This window comes from Aulostomus chinensis, chromosome 13 (genome assembly GCF_037954235.1).
Source record: "Aulostomus chinensis isolate RoL2024-O1b breed Wild chromosome 13, RoL_Achi_v1.0, whole genome shotgun sequence".
NCBI lineage: Eukaryota > Metazoa > Chordata > Actinopteri > Syngnathiformes > Aulostomidae > Aulostomus > Aulostomus chinensis.
The window spans coordinates 13,059,118-13,080,042 of NC_141332.1; the positions used below are offsets into that span (position 1 = coordinate 13,059,118).

The 20,925-nt window shown below is 42.8% G+C and overlaps 1 protein-coding gene across 1 annotated transcript in view; it reads right to left on the reverse strand.

Annotated features, from left to right (window-relative positions):
• Nucleotides 1-20,925, reverse strand: part of abcb7 (ATP-binding cassette, sub-family B (MDR/TAP), member 7) — a 25,845-nt gene continuing 4,920 nt past the window's right edge. Inside the window, exons 5-16 of the mRNA XM_086221398.1 lie at nt 17,642-17,774; nt 15,609-15,877; nt 14,753-14,841; nt 14,534-14,621; nt 11,472-11,646; nt 9,817-9,974; nt 7,339-7,502; nt 7,034-7,163; nt 6,438-6,609; nt 3,575-3,678; nt 2,694-2,801; nt 1-1,459 (exon numbers count right to left, since the gene is read on the reverse strand). Coding sequence (XP_086077524.1) covers nt 1,241-1,459; nt 2,694-2,801; nt 3,575-3,678; nt 6,438-6,609; nt 7,034-7,163; nt 7,339-7,502; nt 9,817-9,974; nt 11,472-11,646; nt 14,534-14,621; nt 14,753-14,841; nt 15,609-15,877; nt 17,642-17,774 — 1,809 coding nt within the window. The 3' untranslated portion in view covers nt 1-1,240. The remainder of the gene's footprint in view (nt 1,460-2,693; nt 2,802-3,574; nt 3,679-6,437; nt 6,610-7,033; nt 7,164-7,338; nt 7,503-9,816; nt 9,975-11,471; nt 11,647-14,533; nt 14,622-14,752; nt 14,842-15,608; nt 15,878-17,641; nt 17,775-20,925) is intronic.

Here is a 20,925-nt window from a genome sequence, read left to right on the forward strand (position 1 = left end):
TTTTGGTCTCAGACTTCAGAATGAATGCGTCAGAATGGCTGAAGAGTTCAGAGGTCACATGCAGCACGAGCATTTTAAACGAGGAAAGACATCGGTCCTGAATCAGAGGGTCAACAGTATACATTTGTGTCTGAAATCAGGGAATCGGAACCAGGAAATCTGTTTAATTAGACAAAATGCAACATTAATTATTTAGTCTGGTGAACTTTCAGTCAACACAGTCTAGAATACTATGAAACCAGTTGCATGTTGTGCGTATAGAACAAGACTCATGTACAGATACGATACCAAAGCAAGGAAGAAAGTGTGCAGAACAGCTGAAACCTGCCCTCAGTGTGAGGACGTACATGATCTGTCAGTCTTTAAATCTTAACACAAGACCCCCCCCCCCAACAATAACGTGAGGCCAAATGATATGACCGTTAGGGTGTTCTCAGTGATGGAGAATGTTCCCTAGCGATGTGGTTCCAATTGTGGTGAAATCCATTCATGACTTATAAGTGACTTCTTGTCATTCCTCCAGTCGCACGCCGCTAAATCACTTGGAGGCTGTTCAGTGTGCTGGTGAATCCAAACATGTCGAATATGCTGCCATACATTCGCAGGACTTGATCACGTGTCAGGTGGCGCTATGTCGAAAACAATGTCACTGACATCAGAGCAGCGAACGCGCGTTTCGACTGAACCCCGCTGAATCTGATCGTAGGTTTCAGATGTGACACCAAACCGCAGATTAAATTGGAATATGTGCACATTTTTACTATAAAAACATCAAACTGCAGGATTTATTAATATAGGAAAAAATTTAAAAAATTAAATCAGTAGAAATTGTGTCAACATCAAGGCATATGCAAGTCATTACTCTCTTCTGTTTCCAGTGATGAAAGATGTCAATAAACCTGAAGAGGAGGGGGGGGGGGACCATGTTGACTAGCAGATGTCTTACAAACACGTATGTGATATACAAGGTCTCTTCTGCTTGGCTTCAGCTGAGGAGACTGGCATATAGAAGCTCCGTCTCTGGACAGCAGCCAGTGCTAAACACACTTGCTCCCTGTTCTCCTCCTCCTTAACTTGGCGAGCGATGGCCTTTATTCACATGAGGAGGAAGAAGAGTAGTCGCACTGGCAGGGGCTTGGCTGGAGAGGTAGGCGAGATGTACCCCCCCCCCCCCCCCCGATACCTCACAGACCATAGGCCATCTGCGAGGGATGAAGAGACATAGAGGTGGCAGCTTCGCTCAACAAGAGCAGTTCCCGCAGCCCTTCACACTGTTTAGGATCTCCTCCTGCAGCTTCCTGCGCTCCTCCTCCTTCGGGGACAAACTTTCCTCCGGTGGCTTGGTCAGGCTCCTGCTGCTATTCAGGATTTTGTTGTTCTGGGTGTTCCAAAGGTCTGCATACAAGCTGCCTGGTGTGCTGAGGAGCTTGTGATGGTCGCCCCGTTCTTTCACTTTACCCTGGTGGAGAACAAAAAAAAAAAAGAGAACAAAAACAAAATGAGACCCTGTTTTTGCAAAAATAGAAATGGCAGTGAATTCAAATTGAAGAGGCCATGAACAGAAAGTCTGCATCTACCCATGGCCACATAACACTGGCCACACTCTCCGTGGAGAGTCAGCACCCCCCCCCCCCCCGAATCCCGTCCGCCTCCCGAACAACTGTTGCATTTCTCTCGCAAAAAAACACTGACTCACAGACACGCACGCCACAAACACACATCCCTCCCACACAGCCAAACACAAATGAAGGTGCCCCTTCCCCCCACCTCCCATGAGCATGCAGAGGTGTTGGCATTATCTTTAGTGCGCCCAAGATGAACACGTGACTGCTTCCACTCATTATTTTAATGAGCACCCCAGGCAGTCCTCTGCTGGTGACACCGGCTAACGCCGTGGCGACATCACATGCAAACATGCCTCCTCTCCGCGACCCTCTGATCCCTGCCATCTGACTCCAGAAGCATGGAACCACACATGCTTACTCGCCGCACTTCAAGGGAACCTCTTCTCATTCCATCACCTCTAACTGATGAAAACGTCACTGAAGTTGTCTTGTATTTGATATTAACCGCTACTTTCCACACGAGAACCGATTGTGTTTGCTACTTAGCGCCTCCAAGGACAACCCAGGACACACAGCAGCCTTTTACTCTTTGCTTTGACATTTCTATGGTGCATCAACGTTCACTGATCACACATTTTTTGCTTTTGAGGCACCTTGGGACTGATTTGAACACATCAGAGCAAAAAGTACACAGAAAGGTCATTTGACTAGAGATTGAACAACACGGAGAAGAAGCTCGGTTATATGTTATTAGTCACCGAGACAAACAAGACACGCCATCTGACCACAAGTCTGACTGCTTCAATGAGCCCTTATGGAGCAAATAACACATTCTACCAACAGGATCCTGCTGGTGATGAACTTAATGAGAAAAGCTAAACAAAGCATGTTTTCACACTCATTGTAGTAACTGAAAATTAATGAGTGTTAAAAAACAGAGGCGACTCGCTGGCAAATACCGTGTAACAAAGGTCACTCAGAGTGCAGGCCGTCGTCCTTCCCCTCACTGCAAAAATCGTCTAATTGCACTGGCAATTAACACTCGGGTGACACTGAACCATTTTCATGAAACTGAGATTACAACAGGAAATCGGGGAAGGGGAGTAAAAGGAAAACAAAAACTGGTACCTCGCTGAGGACTATGATCTCGTCGGCGTCTACGACGGTGGAGAGCCTGTGGGCGATGAACACCGATGTCCTGTCCTTCACCATCATCTTCATTGAACTCAGGATGTTCTGGAGCCACACAAGGACAAATCACAATATCAGCATTTTAAGCTTTTCAGGAGTGTCCCCTAATCTGAAGGAAAATACACTTGCAATAATGTTGGTTTGCATAAAAAAGAAAAAAGGGGGGAAAAAAAAGCAGATGAATGACAGGATATATATGAAATATGTTTCTGGCTTTGATTTGAGGAGGAATTTAAATAAACCTCCACCTTCATATGTTTTTCTTCCCAATGTTTACATATGCTAATTTAAGAAAAACAAACACATTCGTCACAAGAAGCAACTTAATTAACAGCCACATCTACCAGCCCGCTCTTTTTTTTTTTTCTTTCCCTTTTTCTTTTTCTTCTCTCAAGTTCAGAGAGGGCGTGCTGAACTTTCTCATTAAATGTAACATTTACAAAGACGGTGGGGTTTAAGCCGAGCTGGAGATTAAGTAGGAGAAAACAGTGGCAGGTGGCAAGGAGAGAATATGGGGGTGGTGTGTGTGTGTGTGTGTGTGGTGTGTGTGTATGGGGGAGGGGGGTATGTCACAGCAGGTACCTGATGCAGGAGTGAGCTGAATTATCGTGTACCTCCAGCAGGTGACTGAGTGGGTGTCTATTCCGCTAAATGTGTATACAGGCTCATTGAGGTGTCATCCTGATTCCATTTGTGGGTCTGTTGTGGTCATATGCCTGTGTGTGTGTGTGTGTGTGTGTGTGTGTGTGTGTGTGTGTGTGTGTGTGTGTGTGTGTGTGTGTGTGTGTGTGTGTGTGTTCATCCACTCTCAGACACACCTCTTCTGTGATAGAGTCGAGGGACGATGTTGCCTCGTCGTACAGGAGTATCGGCGGGTTCTTCAAGATTGCACGGGCGATAGCGACGCGCTGCTTCTCCCCTCCTGAAATAAAATCATCATGATCACCATCAATATTAGATGAACCCAAAGCTGCAGAAATCGAAGTCACAAAATTGTGGACCGAATGTGGTTCGTAGTATGACTCGTTACTTCAGGGAAAATGTTTTCATCTTTTCTTCGCTGAAAAAACAAAAACAAAAACCTAGGGGACATTTGGAGAGCGCACACTTCCACCGAGGCAAACTCATGCTACTTCCATTAATCTCCAAACACGGAGTGACACCAAACATGAGGAGACCACGTTCCAGTTGAAGTGAGAATTAGTTAAAAAAAACAACAACTCAGTCAGTCACAATACCAGTTAATAAAAGCAGTCAATTCAGTATTTAGCACATACAAAAATCATGTGTACGACTGCATTCAAATTTCCGACTGGGAACTCAGAAATTCCAACCCGGGCGAACGCCACATTCAAGAGATCTGTCCCCAAAATGTCATATTTTCTCCACAGAGTTTGGTGAAAATCATAGTTATAACGTGGACCTGCTGCTACCCTCCCTCCCTGGCCGGGGTGAGGATGAGGGTGTGAACCGCACCAGCATTGTTTCAGGGCACCTCCGTAGCGTCAGCGCGCTCCATTCATAACGGCATGCTGTGTGAATATTTTGTGCAGCGCCAGTTTGAAAGGTGGGAATTTGCAGAGGGTGGCGCCTCTCAACAGATAATGACCTCAGAGACGAGGAAAACACTCCAGCACCGGAGATCCGTTCTCACGACTGATTCGAGGGGACTTTCATTTAGCTGTGCAATAATCAGCGAGACAAAAAGCTTTCTCCCTGCTGTGTCTGACTCTGCCTTTATTACATATGAGCTGTGTGTGGCCTGGTGAAAACAAGCAATGTTCAGCAGACATATAAAAAAAAAATACGTCCAGCAGTGGAGAGCAGCAATGAAAGAAGTTAGGAGCCTCAGAGCTTAGACTGCCCCCCCCCCCCCCCACTGGCAGCTGACACGTACAGCTGAGGTGAAATTAATGTGAAGTTCGTCATGTCTTTATTTGTCCGTTCTCTCTCTCTCTCACACACACACACACACACACACACACACACACACACAGTCAGGCACATAAAGAAATCTGGGCTGCAGGTTATTGCGTCTCGATTGTTGAGAGCACACTGGGTGTGTTCACGTGGGCTAAATGAGTTGCAGTGTGACGGAGCTAGGAGCTAAAAACTTAACAGCCTTGTGCTTTCACTTTAGATCAAACGAGGATAACTAAAGCAACGAGACAGAAATAGAGGGATGGAATGACAGCGGTGCAGCAGAACATTCAGTCCCATCATGAATTCATGTCATACACGGTGATACTGTCTGAGCGTTGGTAAAAGATCATTGAAATCTCTCAAACCTTTAAATCACAACAGCTCAGTATCAAAGTACGAGACATTATATTATACCTCAGATCTGTGTACTCAGAATCTTGCATTTATGTTTTCACAGTTTCAGCAGGATTACATAAAAACTACCAGGTGAGTTTCACTGAACCTGGTGGCACTGGCAAACAGGGAAGAGAAAAATGTTTTTTTGAGGGTCGTTCTGTTTTGTACAGTGAAAAACAGCATTTCTTTTTACACTGGCCTTGATGTGGTTTCATTAAGTTTAGTTATAGTACCATTGAGGTACCATCCTTGGTAAGAGTCTAAGGATGTGTTAAAGCTTTCTTGCTTTGCTTTATTTCTTTCAGCATTGATTTAAAAGGTGCTGGGGTTGCAAAATTAATTGATATTTGGTCAAATGTGGCCTTCTGCAATTTTCAAATGGCAAAAAAAAAAAAAAAAAAAAAAAAAGGTGCTTGATGTGTTAAAGGTTAATTGTGTCAAAATGTCCTTTAATATCATATCTTGAGGTGCTCCAGCCATGTCCTGCCTACACATCGTTTTCTACAGAATTCTAAGGGAAGTCTTGGTTTTGTGGGGATCTCTATCAAACATTTATCACCACTAGGTAGTTTTTCATAATCCTGTGGCCCTTCTCGCCGTGCAGAATCCACCTTCAGTTACTGCAAACTGACCACGTTGGATTCTTTTACTTCTTTCTCGGAAGATTTGGGTAAACACTTAATATTTAATGTGGTCCAGAGTTCACCGCAATAGTATAAACATTTCATCATTGCCACTGCGATCACAAAAACTCAACATACTATCAAGAAACTTTATCACTTAAATATCTAAGGACAGGGTTTGCAGATTTCTTCTTTTTTCAAACCTTTTGTGTTTTGTTTTTTTAAAAGGGGAGTTTCACAGCGAGCAGGAACACCAAAACTGCTCAGTAAATGGGGTTCAGGGTTTGCTCAAGGGCACATCGATGGTGGTGATAATGAAGAGCCCAGAGCTGCCTTTGCACTGTCCCACTCAGATACATTCTGCTGGTCTGGTCACAACCATTGCGTTGTAGGTTCTTGGTGTTGTTTATTACTGTTTGGTTTGTAAGGTGAAAACATGGAATCAGGTGATAATAAAAACATCTGCTTGGCTTTGGGACTGACATTTGATACACTGACTGTCGAGAGCAAATGGATGAGTTGTCTAGGAAAACAATCATTAGGTGGAGCCCTACACTATCAGAATAAATATCCCAGCTCTATGTGGATTTATTCTGGCAGCCTCTCACTGCAATCATTTCCACAGTTTCTTTTCTCCAGCTACGTCTATTATCTACTGAGACGGATTAAACACACAGCTCTGTCACTTGCTAGTGTTGGGAGACCACATTTAAACAACAGTCATTATGGTGCAGCAAACCTGACAGCTTGAGGCCCCGCTCCCCAACCTGAGTGTCATAGCCATGGGGCATCCTGAGGATGGCATCGTGAATGCCTGCTAGACGTGCTACTCTGTAAACGTCCTCTGGAGTAGCGTGGATGTTCCCATACTGCAGGTTGTAGAAGATGGTGTTGTGGAACAGAACAGCATCCTGATGACAACAACCGAGACAGAAAATGAGGCTAGAGAATATTTGTATTGCTGCAGAGACAGGAACAGAGGGCTGTGGTTACAAAGACGAGGGTAGGAGGGAGACAGAGAAAGCATGCGGACAACAAAAACACTGTTTATGTACCATCTGTTCGGATTAGCCTGTGAGCTATTTGCAGGGAAATAGTGGATTCGGCTCATTTCTAATGCTGTTGTTAACTAACAAAAATAATAATAATAATAGTGATGATGATGATAATAATACACTGGTCTATGCTGCCCCCTTGTTGTATAATTATCAACAATAACTCACAAACAAATAAATAAATAAATAAATGTGAATACACAGGAGATTTGTGAGCTCTAAGCAGAGAGGAAAAAAAACAAAAAAACAGTCTATTTGCGTAGCGTGGAGCGTCCCAGACCTGAGGTACGACCCCCAAAGCCTTCCTCAGGCTGTCAAGGCTGACGTCTCGGATATTCTGCCCCGCGATGTAGATGTTCCCCTGCTGGGGCTCATAGAAGCGGAACAACAGCCGCACAATGGTGCTCTTCCTGCAAGCAGACGTGAGACCAATCATCATCATCATCCTCCTGTCTGAGAGAGGCCCCCCCGCAGTCTACTGATGATATGTGCTGATAGGAATGTCTGCATGTATAAATACCACAACACAACACATGCATGGTGAAAATGGGGTGACAGTCTGTACTTCTGCTCAAGCTGACCTACCCTGAACCACTGCCACCAACTATAGCCACCTTCTTCCCAGCAGGCACGTCAAAAGACACTCCATTTAAGACTTTCTGGCCCTCCAGGTATTCAAAATAGACATCCTCAAAGCGAATGGTGGCCTCCTGTGGTGTGATGGTTAAAGCCGGCGCGAGATCCCTCTCCTACAGCGAATCATCAGAGAGTTGAGACAGACGAAACGGAAAGAGGAGAGACAGGAGAACAGCTACTGGCAGACAAGGCTTGGCATGATGCAACGTTACTCCAACACCTTGTAAAAAGATATAATGTTAAAAGCAGAGAGTCAAGAAAATCAGAAACATTCACAGAAAATCTGAGCGGTCGTTTCAAAAGGCCGCCTGAATTCTTCACACGCTGCCCTTCACGCTGATTGATGGATCAATGAGCGTGAAAACTTTCTGTACATTGGGAGCTGAGCCACAGTGCTGAGATAAAGACAAGGTCAGCGGCGAATAAAGCGCTGTCCTTACCCGCAGTCTAAAAGCCTGTTCTGCTCCATCTCCGCGCAAGCTAATAGCAACATAATCAGCTGCAATCCACCTCGGCCAATTAATACTAATAACCCACAGTCCATTAGGACAAACACATGGTAATTTCACACATCCCAAACATGGAAAAAGCCAAAATCATTTATTTTTTATTTTGTGGCGCAGTTTCAATTGGGTATTTCATTTTACAAAGACATAATATGCTGATGATCTGGCCGCCCCCCCCCCCCCCAAAAAAAAGCATTATGCATTCAAACAGACAGTAATGGCCTGCTGGGCAGTGCCATTCCGCAGGGAATCACAATGGAGTGGAGTGTTTCTGATGAGTGGGAAATAACTGGACGGATTCATTTCTCCTGCTGTAATTACAGGCTGGAGACACGAGTGGCAGTCATACGGTTAGGCAGCGAGCGCACATTTGCACTTAAGTGTTCTCCTCTGACGCAAGATGTCCCGCGATGTTGGGGGGGGGGTGGGGGGGTGGGGTGGGGGGAACGGGAGGACGGGACATTAAAATACAATGTGCAAGAAAATGTCTCGCGGAAACAAATGATAGTTGTTGCTTTAGAGTGACAAAGGGGCATGGCGCTGTCACAAGCATGACTGTCGAATAAAGCGTGAGGACTGTTTGGAATATTTCTGTGTATTTTAAGGTGAATTCAAGTTTTATATATAAATGCTGTGACACATTAAAATGGCCAGTTATCATGACTGGTTATCCACTTGACGGCAGCAGTTAACAGCCTCTCTGAGCCCTCCGGACGACGGTGTTTGTACGTCAAAGTCAGCTTGTTTTTGTTTGTTTTTTTGTTTCGGCCATACCAGCAGTAATATTAGGAACATTTTCTAATATTACTGAAGTAACTCGGCCTGTTGTACAGATAAAACTATAATACTTAATAGTCTTACAACCCTTTGATTAATCCATTTAGACTTTGTTCAGGCTTCCTGCCCAAATCTGATTTATCCAGGTTGTATCCATGTTGATTTTAAACACACACGTAAACCCCCCCAAATAACAGTCTGGAGCAAAAATGATAGGATTTAAGCAACAGATCAGATTTGCCTGCAGTCCGAACAAGGCCTTAGATCTACAAACTCATAAAAGAATGACTCTTAAAAACAGGCTTTTAAGACAAAATTTGGGTTTGAAACAAAAGTTTCCAATAACAACCTAAAGTTTTGGCATTTGAATCTAGTAAAATGACAAGACGCTGCATCAGGTCTCACACGCAGCGTCAAGACTCAAGACTGGTGAAGAAGTGTGTTTGTAGGTTTTAACGGTTTTCAGAAACACTTTAATTTTCAATAACACCCATGCCAAGATAACTAATATCACTGTTACAGCATGTAGATTGTAAAAAGAGTTTCCTGACTAAAAATGTTGTTGTTTTTTTTTTGTTTTTTTTTCGCTCAACCATTTGGCGACCTCCCGGAATTATCTAGCGATCCCCGTGGGGGTCGCGAGGTGGAGAACCGCTGCCCTAAATAAATCATTGAGCAGCAGCAAAGCACAGTTCCACAGCGGTTTATCATAATACCCTGATACAGATTAGTGCAATAAGTGAGGCCATCACTTATAGCAGCAAGAGAGAAGCAGCACCTGAGTCACACGGAGCACACAATAGCATGTAATTACAGCTTTTGACAGCAACCTATCATCTTTACTGCATATGCAGATAGTTTAGCCAAACAGCAGCTATGAGAACACCTCAGTCCTGTGTTACAGTCTAGTACTGTTTGTGCTTGTGCGTGCTGTTGTTTGGCAAAAAAAACATCTTGGCTTTATCAACGGTTTTGTGCTCTTTTTTGAATTCTTGTATTGAAGTCTACACAATTTCTTTTGAGTGCAAGCTCAGCTTTTCTCTTCTTTAGCGGGAGGGGAAAAAAAAGAATAATATATATATATAAAAAAAAAAAAACACTTTGCAATACAATATGGAAATTTCATGTCAAGCCGACAAGTTACCTTGATCTTTGTGTCGACGCTGAGCAGGGTGAAAAGAGTGTTCATGTCTATCAGAGCCTGCCTGGTCTCTCTGTACACTGTGCCCAGGAAGTTCAGAGGGAGGGAGAGCTGGAAGAGCAGGCCGTTGACCATCACCAGGTCTCCCACCGTCATTGTACCTGCACAGCAGTAGCAGAAGTCCTTACACACATGCATAGATCACCTAGCTCAAACACAGCGTGTGTCTTTGGATCAGAAAGATAAGTCTAAAACCTTTGCCACTTTCAAGTGGTGGAAACAGACAAAGACTCCAGTCTGAAATCGTCTCCACCCCCTGTGCTTTCACTTTCTACATCAAGGTTATTTTATTCCCTGCTCATGCAGCGTTTTCAAGCTTGTTATGCTTTCTCAATTTTAGTTTTATATTTTGCAGTAAACTCAAGGTTTATAATGTCTGTCATATTTCCAAATGCATAATTTTTATGCCTCAGCATCTGTGACAACCATGGCCGGAAGAATTCTGTGTTCTAAGCTTGTCCAGCCATGATGCAGTATCTCCGGAATGCCTTGAGAGAATTTGTGGAAATTTGGTCGAAATTTCTACTTGGCCTAAACGGGGACCTGATTTGAATTTGGTGATTAAGGTTCCAAAGTGAAGAATCCATGTGGATTAGAGAGTTGTGAATTTACTTGCTGTGGCAGGTTATTCTTAGGGATGCACGATATATGAATATCTGACCTGCTGATATTTTACTGCCACTACTACTTACTGATGTTGATGTTTTCTGTTAAGGCTTTGCAATTAGTTGAAATTTAATCTAAATCATAACACGGGTGGTTTAAAATTTTGAGTCACAACACCATGTTGTTTTAATACAAAATACATTTATAATAACATTTAATAATGAAATATTATGATGCTCCCTACATATCATGTTCCTGGGGAAAAAAAAGTCTTTATTTAAAAACAGATCATCACAAAAATCCCAACTTTCTCATTTGAGTGAGTTTTTCAATGAAAATTATAACAATGTTATACAAATTACATTCCCTCTTATATGGAAAATCAGGTCAACTGTGGTATCAGTAAAGAATACTTATAATGAAATATTTTTTTCAAATTAGTGCATCCCTGCCATCTATAAGAAGATGCTGATACTCCCATTCCCTATGTACTGAAAAACATTTAATTTAAGCCATGAGCTTCAGCCTATTCCTTTTTTTTTGGGGGGGGGGGGGTATTGAATTTGACATATTTGTTGTAATTACTTTTGTTTGTGTATGCTTAACCAAAAGCATAAAATGAATGAGTGAATGAAAATGAATTTGAAAAATGCAACAATCCTGATACGGACACATAAATAAATACAGTTGACCAATTTATAAAGAAGCAGACCAAAAAAGAATAATTTCAGGCAACATGATTTGAGTTGGACCGCTGAACCCTGGCTTATGTTTCTCACTGCTTATGTCACCAAGGAAGATGTCGATCAGTGACACAATCCAACAGATCAAAGCTCAAACTCACTGTGACATTATGACGCGTTGTCTGGCTGTTATTAGCGGAGGCGTACCGCCACAAGGTAAAGGAGCTTGTTGCTATTGTGCTGCTGCGACAGATCATCGGTAACCCCTAACTCAAACATAAACCCACCAAGTGAAAACATCTTTCTCACCTGCTGAGATGCCCTTGCTGGCCAGTAACATGATGGCAGTGAGACCGACACTGAAGATTGCACTCTGGCCAAAGTTGAGCATCGCAAGTGTGGATGTGGTTTTTAGAGACGATGACTCATAGGTTTTCAGGAACCCATCATACCTTTCAGCTTCATACTTCTCATTGTTGAAGTACTGCAGCAGAGATGAGAAACAGAGAGAGAGGGAGGGGAGACGAGAGCGCAGGGCAGAGGGAGTAAAAGGGTTGGTATAAGATGGAATGTATGAGTTGAGAGAGAAAGAGGGACAGACACAAAATATGGTTAAGGTTGGAGGTTAAGGAAGCATGGAGTGCAGCGTCAGGCAGATATTTTAGCGCAGCCTGCCTCAAGGCTGCATTTGTTCCCAGTGACCGCTCTGGGTGTAGTCTGGGTCTCAGTAGGCTTCCAAAGCACTTTTTCATGTTTGTATCTTTATCTCCTCCCAACTGATCTGAGAGAATGTGGAGGGGGATTGAACCAAATCCACAGCTCGCTTTGCTGAGCAGAGCTCTTTGGCAGAGGATAATAATGAGCATGGCAAAATGACAAGAACAAAATATAAACAAAGTATAATTCTATCAAAGCCTAAAACATCACTTGCAGGTTACAGAAGAATCACTGCAGAACATCCTTTGTCGTCAGCCTAAATTTACATCTGTAGCAGCTTAACCAGACACCTACAATAAAAGCACACATAGCTCTGTTAGTGCTACAGCACAGAAGCAGCACTAATTTTGATTTGACATACAGCAATCATTTAAAGGGAAAAAAAAGAAGCAGAGAAAAAAAAAATCGCCTCATGAATCAGTTACAAGCGCATCACTTAAATTCAGCACATTAAACTCCAGTATAATCTTAACAGCGACCCTCCTCAACTCTGCTGCCAATTACCTAATATTGCTGTTTGTTTAGTATGCACTATTGTTTCCCTGCTCTGGTTAAGTGGGCGATTTGCTTCTCTAGCTGATGGCGCTGCTGCTCCTGCTGCTGCTGTGCTGCATCTGACTTCCCATTGATTTGCATATAGGGAAATGCAGGGAATCAGGGAGAGAGAAGTAGCACATGGAGGACAAAGTGAAGCAGTGCAAGGCACCATGTTCAGGTTCTCATCCAGCCCTTTGTGAAAGTGGAACGGATTTCTGAGTGGGCGGAGATCTAATTACATATGCACACTCACAGCTCAGAGTGATGCTAAATCCGGCCGCATTGACACAGATGACACAAAATAACACAGAACAAAACGTTAAGAAAAACAGGAGGCAAAATAATACAGCAAAGAAAATAACATGGGTACCAAAATATATCTGGGACAGCCAACAAAGCATCTGAAATGGGATGGGGATTTTGTTTGTATGCGAGTGCGGCGTACAATGAGGTTATCGAAAAAGATGCTGCATAAGATAAAAATTGTTTTAAAAAAAAGCAGGATAACCGTGCTACATGTAAACAATGTTTACATTCACCCCCAGAACAGTCAGGTATCTAGGAGAGCAAAATGACCCATGAAACAACCTGGCCCTAAACATTCCTGCTCCAAATAAAGCCTCCACTTTCAGTCCAGGACTACAATTTAGACCCAATTGTGGGCGATAAAACAGAGAAACAGTCCCATGTGTTCATTGATGAATGTCTCATTGTTTGTGGTGACGTGTTAGACAACTACAAGAAAGTGTGACCCGTTTCACAGCAAAAAATAGTTAAGAGGCAAGATAGGAGATGAAAATGCATGACCTAAGTGAAAAAACAGGAGCTGTGCGTCTGTTCAAACGGATCAATAAGAAGCTGAAAAGATTAGTCGCTTAATGGATTAGTTGAGTGACTGAATCAATCAGAGACTATTTTGATTGCATGTCATTATTCGAGCAAAAACATCTCTTGTTCCATCTGAAGGGTGACACTTTGCTGTTGTTTTTAAGAAATCGATGTGATACTGAGGTTTTTGGATTATGGCTAAACACAAAGAGACACATGTCTCTGATAAAAAAAACAGTGATTAATGTCCTTTAGTGCTTTGTCAGTCAGATCTACCGGTAACTATTATTTGGTTAACTGAGAATATAATCTACAAATTATGGTTGACAAAACTCAAATTAGCCAAAGTCTCTATGTACAACCTTTATCTCACATCTCTCGATAAAACTTAATAATTTGATATCTCTTTTTATGTCAATATAATATCTGAACAAATTGTGTATCATATTGGATGACTTTGCCCTTGCTGGCTGCCATCAGCCTGAGTCCAACCTCACCCTGCGACAAAGGAGTGTTTAAGGATGAATAAAAGCCCTAAAAAAATTTTTTTTTTTTAAAAGTCAGTTGGCAAAAATCAAGTACAAAAAAAAAAAGAAAACCCTAACATGGGTTACCGGGTAATATTGGTGTCAGTTTTGGCTCAGAAATTCATAATTGCTGCATCAATAACCTCAGGATGATAATTTTGAGATGATGATGGTTTCTTCTTGGCTCCATCAATATGTCTGCTTAAAGGCCTGTGGTGTGTGGTCATGATTCATGCCGTATAACTCGTGACTGTGACTGCATCAATTCAGTGGAAGGTGGAATGTTTACACCCAACCTTGGCGTCCACTGACAACTGTTTACAGGAACCTTATTGCATCATATAAATATATGAAACCTGACCATATATGACATCACGATCATATAAAAAAGGCAGACTCAATGAACAGAGTTCACACTTGAGATATTTCAGGAATCATTCAACACGACGCTCCTCTTGAACAAAATGACATTTTAATTTGACTAGAGCTTCATTTGTTGCTTGATAATTGCTATGATTGAGTTTGTGTGTGTGAAAGTGGTAAGAGTCGAAGAAAGAGACAGACGTGGTGAGAGAGCTCTACTTTCCTGACAGTGGCAATCATGCCAGTGAAACAATGTTATCACAGAAGAGTAAATATGTATTCACGTCAGGGTGTCTGGCTTCAAATGAATAGTAGAAAAAGAAAGAAGGAGAGATTGATGAGAGGAGGGGCTGAGACAAGGGTGGATTGTGTATTTGTGTGTGTTTTGAGGGTCTTCACCTTAACGGTCTCGTAGTTGAGGAGGGAGTCAATAGCTGCGTTGCCTGCTTCATTGTCTGCTTTGTTCATTTCTATCCGAAAGCGAGTCCTGTGAGCAGAGACACATTAAAGAAGCATTTATCAGCAACACAGAGGATTGCTTACTGAATCTCTGTCAATACCTGACGAATACAGGCCAGATACGAAATGATGCAAGGGCACGAACGTGGTCATTGTTACCTCCACTGAGTCATGAGAATGGTAAAAGCCGTGTATGTCAATAAAGTCCCCAAGGCTGCTGCTGCAAACTGTCCACCACATTTGTAATACTGCAAGAGACAAAAGCAGAGCCAAGAGGACAATCTTATTTTACGTGCAGTGACTCAACAGCTTTGTGATAAAAATTCAAGCGTCCACATCAGACCGGCAGGTCCCAAACGCTGGCGTCACGAGGTACTATGAGAGTCACTGTTTTTGACCATTGCACTATGAAATAGAGTGTTACAAATGGAGGGGAAACTACAAGAAGTAATCATGCTAATGCTTTAGCTATTTGGGCAATGGAGTCTGCCCTCATTACAGAGAGGCTGACATTATGGTCCAGAGTGGAATAATGGAACAAAGCTATAGATGAGCCAGTCTTTCAGTGGTGGTCAAAGTGTGTGTGTGTGTGTGTGTGTGTGTGTGTGTGTGTGTGTGTGTGTGTGTGTGTGTGTGTGTGTGTGTGTGTGTGTGTGTGTGTTTTGGGTGTTGGGGGGGGGCTACTCCACAGGAGCACATTAAGCAGCCTACAAAGCTTTGGGATTCATTATCGTTACTAATGGGCTCTATGTTACCACAAAAAGTTCACGGGGATTTATATTCCATTTAGAATTTAAACGAGACAATATCCTGAAATTGATTTCCAGACAATCTACTGTGAAGGTGATGGAAGGTCCAAAGTTAACGTTAATGATCGAAACATCACAAGAAATCAAACAGAAAGAAAATGTGAGTTTCACGTGACAAATGTTGGTGTATTCTACAATAACAAACCACCATAACCTTACTCACCATCACCCCTCTCTCTATGTCTAAATTCCACCATTGGACTCACCAGGATGGCACTAACAAGGCCCATCTCAAACACCGTGGGACCGAGATTGAAGACGAGTGCACCAAGGACGAAGGAGATGCCTCTTGTGCCACGGTCGATGGCCTTGGACAGTGCTCCAGTCTGACGGCTGAGATGGAAACCCAGATCCAGATTGTGCAAGTGGAGGAAGACGTTTTTGGCGATGCGCCGGATGGAGTTCTGGGCCACTTTGCCGAACACGGTGTTCCTTAGCTCATTGAAGAGGGCTGCAGTGGCCCGTGACACACCATCTGGGATAGCAGAGGATATAGTTTAGCACATCTGTTGTGAAATGCAGGCAGGTTATAACAGCAGGGCTTTATAACAAAACAGAATGTATTCTAGTATCGGAGTTGAGACTCGACGAGGTTGAGGCGTGTCAACTACTCTTAAGCGAAAGCTAGTATGAGGTGACGGAACATATATCATCTCTGGTCTGTAAACCCTGCAGTGCTTACAGCAGCAACGTCTGTGTAAGCGAGCGGGAAGCAGTCTGAGGCATCACCACTGTGGCAGGCCACCACTCTGTGCTCTGACAGAGGGGGAAGTATACAAGTGTGCTGAGTGTTTGTGACAGGAAGCGGGCCACATGTGTGACCAGAATACAAGAGGAGGAAGAGAACTCAAATCACATTCAGTCACTCCTCTTCATATATTGCTGGTAGCTTCGTATTACTAAAACATAAAAGGTAGTTGGGAAAATGTCAGAAATACCTGCAGCAGGGGCGTGTTGCTGTCTGGTGTGATTGACAGCAGCTGCAAGGTTACAGCATCGGGATCAGACACAAATAAATTGTTGCAGCTTTGAGCCGTGAACTAAGTGTGTTGCTCCTGGTGATTTTGAAGAGCAATGACCACAGCGGCATCTGACAGGTCGGAAGTGACATTTGCAGGTACATTTACATGCTGTTTAATGTGCTGCAGCTAAGCAGCTAATTAGCTGTCAGAGAAAGAGGTGACTGCGAGTTCTTAGGTTTGGCGCTGCCTGAGAGGGAACAAAACTGTAGCGCTTATACATTCAGTTCAATAATATCCATGACCTAATTTTAAGAGAACATTATTGGTTCCCGCACAAGTGAATATTAGTCTGCATTAGAGTGACACATGGCCTTCTGGTGGCGATTTCACCGAGATGTGTGAATACATGACTTGTCTGTTGAGACCAAAGTCGAGGTAATAATCGCTCTGTCCGCCAGTTTTCATGGGGCTGTAATGTGGCGTTAAATAGGAATGCTCAACTAATGAACAATGTGTCCACATCTGACAGGGTAGGATGAGCACTGAGCAACCTTTTCAGCCAAATTACCCACATCGCCGCAGGCTCCGGGCACTGAGGCCCCTGAGCATCGCATTGAAGGTGCAAGAAAAATACAATTCCTTTCACCCTTCATTCTCCCTTGCTGTCCTAATTCGTCCTGTCTGGAGTCCTGTTCTCATACTCCAATTATTCAGCAGGCAGCATTAATGGGCAAGATGTAAGTGGGCTGACTGAAGACAGGTAGCTACAAGGCTGCTGACTGGCAGCGGTTGTGAAGTCACAAAATTTATTTATCTATACACCTGTGAGAGAAAAATAATCAGAGGGACACACTGACACCACACCTGACTCCTGACCTATTTAGTATAAACAGATGCAACTGGGACAGTTGAGTTGCACTTGAGGGATAAAGAGAGAGAGAGAAACACACCTGACCTGTAAAAAAAAAAAAGCACCAAACAAGTTTCAAAGGACACGATCTGTTTCTTCGCCACTGCTTTAGACCTGTCTCGATCTGTTTATCTTGGTATCACACTGAAAAGTCATCAGCACTCATGAGAGGGCCGTGCGGATTAACAGAAGTGAACTCAGATGTAGATTGGAGCACATAATGTAAATAGTATGAGGTGAGGCGGAGGCTGCTGAGCGGCATTGATATGAATGTGTTGGAAAAGGTCAGTCGGTAGATAATAGGCAGTCCCACAGTCCCCTCTGATGAGCGCGGCACCTGCCAGTGCAATACAAGTCTGGGACTCACAGCCAATCAGCACGGTTGTTGCCATGGTAGCCACAGTGCTTGGCGCGTCATTCAGGTTCAGCATGTGTCCCGACATCTGGTTAAGCTCGTCCACCGCATACTTAAACATGAAGGGCACCATCACATTGGTGGTCTAGGAGAGGAGGGAGAGGGAGAAAGGGGGGGGGGGGGAGAAAATCCAAGGAGAAATAGTTTCAAATCATCCCATTAGACGGACACATGCTCAATACGACATCCAGTCTTGTGTAGTGCACCTCTATTTATGCATTAAACATCACATAAAAGCAGGAATTGCAGTGTTGTTGGGCAGCAAATTCAACATTAGTGATTCAGGTGAATTCTGCATGAATGTATGGTATGCGGTCTGATTCTTGACTGGCTGTGCTGGTGAGGTGGCTGCTGCTTCTTGCTAATGGAATTGAAATGGTTATTAGGGCTAATTAAAAGCACAGGGACAGCTGTGTGACTCAGGCGAGGTGCTCAGCAGCGCATTAGGACAGCCAGAAAACACAGCAGCAGCTCACTGCAGAGCGTTTTCGTTTGAGCCCTCGTTTTGTTTTTTGTTTTAAATTTTGTCAAATCTTACATTTCATCACTATATCCCACGAGCGACGATGTAAAACTACAGTTAGCCTTGATCATGCAAAAGGGCATCTAATAGTGCACAGTTTATATTGCAAGCTCTGCTTCTCCAGGGTTCTCACTTTATACGCCTGGGTATTATTCTCTGACAATAGACGCTCTCCGAGTCCCTCAAGGAAAAACAATATCTGCCACTTTGCTACCAAGACAACAGAACATGACACAAAAATAGCCAGAGCCCATTATTGCAGGGCCAAAACATGTTCTCAATTTAACCATTAATACATGATAAGGTTGGATGGCTTTATTAATGCATAAACTGCCAACACTGGAGATTAAAATGACACCATGTCGATGTGTACCTGGCGATGTGTCATCCTATAATAGAGACATGAGGTCAAGTAGTGAAGACGAGGCTTAGAGTGTGACACATGCAGACAACCAGAGCTTCATTTAAGGGCAAAAAAACAAGAAGCCCTATATAATCAGTTATTTGAAATGAAAATGTCACTGACAGCATGGGGTGCAGAGGTATAATACGCTGTAGCTAGAATTATTATAGACTGACAGACAGACAGCTAGATAGATAGACAGACAGATATAACAACTGCCTGTAGAATGCCGGTGGTTTAAGATGAAATAAACTCCAGTCAAGCAGTAGAGATGGATTGAATTGCACGCGTGTCGTCTCCTCCTTCACACACACACTAGAGGGAGCCACGCTGAGCTCCATCAGCACATGCTTATTCAAGAGCTGTGGATTCTGATTGTTTTCTAGGGTGCAAATTAAACACAAAGGAAGAGGTAATCTATCATGCACTGTTAGATATTACTGCAACATGTATTTTCAAAAAAAGTTTGAAGTACATGCTGTTTTACATTTGCACAAGTGCTATAGCCAGGGTAATACACAGTTGCTGATCACACTGCTGGAGAGTTGCGGTCCTAGAACAGGGGTTTGAGGAGCTGGACCGGGCCTTTATGACACTGACGAAGAGTCTTCCCACATTAATTGTGGGTTATATTTAAAATGATCAATCTTGCCAACATAAACACCCTGATGTAAGCAACTTGTAAAGCAGTTCAGAGAACATAATGAACCAATAATAAAAACAAGCTAATAAAATGTCCAACACAGTTGATTCAAGGCAGTTTCTCTCTTGAATTACTGGCAACCAGGACTGGACAGCATCCAAAGGATGTAAGGGAATGCAAATAATGTGTATTTAAAGATATAGGGCTTGCAGGGCCAAATGATCAAATGGAAATCTGTATTACGCTATTGAATACAGTGCTGCGTGACAAGCCAGCTGTTGGGCGTCAGAGTTCTTTTCATATCAATCTGCTCTGTCCAAAACAACAGTGATAAAAATAAAACAGGATGTTTGCACTGTGGTGCTCTATAGTGGAACTCATTTCATCTAAAATGGAGCAATAATGCTGCAGCTTTTCTCTGCCTGCTCACATTCTTACTTGGATACTCCTGTGTTTTTATGACTTATGAAACTCGTTTAAGAAAACAGCAAACCCTTTAAAAGATCAACCGGCGACATTTAAACTCGCTTAACTTCAGCAGCAACCTTGAGTTTTGACTTGTACGTCTCTGCCCCAGCAGAGAGAGATCTGAGACCCCAGCGGCGTCCTAGATTCAGGGCCAAGATTTAATATCATTAGGATGGTGATTAATGTGTATTTCTAATCCTGATTAGGCCTGATTATAACAAACCCCGACATCGACTCACTGAACCTGAGAGAAAAAAATAATAATAATCCAGGTTCTGACTGTCTATGATGAATTACTTTTTGAGAACAGGGGCAAATTAAAATGTTCATCAGCATGCAAGGAGGCCTAAATGTTTCAGTTTTGGTTTCCACACAGCTGCAGCAGTACCGGCTGCCAACGTGGCATCAGTAGAGCCAAAAATGTCACTGCTCACACTAAAATTAAAGAGTCCACATTATTAACCTGCATTTCAAGTGGTTTCCTTGATGAAGGTCAGGTGGACTGCAGTAACACGTGGGACCTTTTTTCCCCCCAAGTTTCTACACTTTTAGAGTTACGTTTTCTTCCGACACACCTTACCATACATACAGGTGTTCAGAGATCTTATTCAAAGGGTTAGGAGATTAACCCACATTTTAAAAAAATAAATAAATAAATACCATTGTGTTGGTGAATGTCTATCTCAGATCTAGATCAGCACTATAATCATGTTGCGGGAGACAGTGCTGTCTGTTTGTTTGTTTTTTATCTTAGCTCTTAATAATTGACACCAAAATTAAATATTATCAAGTAATTTTCCCGCAGAAGATAATTCAGCTTGTTCAAGATGAATATTTGAAAGGAAAAAGAAAAAAAAAAAGACTCCACAATGCAGTCAGAAAATCAGCAAAGCAAAAAGTAAGAATCTAAACACAAATTTGGGGTGCGCTGATTTATCTGCAACATATCAGTATTGGGCAATATTCGCCATTTTGACTGCCACCGTCCTACTGGCAAATAAAATAGCATTCGCAGATGGCTGTGACTGATGTGTATCTACTGATGAGAAAGAAGGTAAAGGTTGCATGATTGAATGTGTGCTCATTTAAAGATAGTGTGATAAAGAAATGACAGTTCTGCTATCTTTTTTATAATGGACATTTGTTTGGTTTTGAAGCACAAGGCTAGAATAAATAACACAACCAAAATGCACAAATCC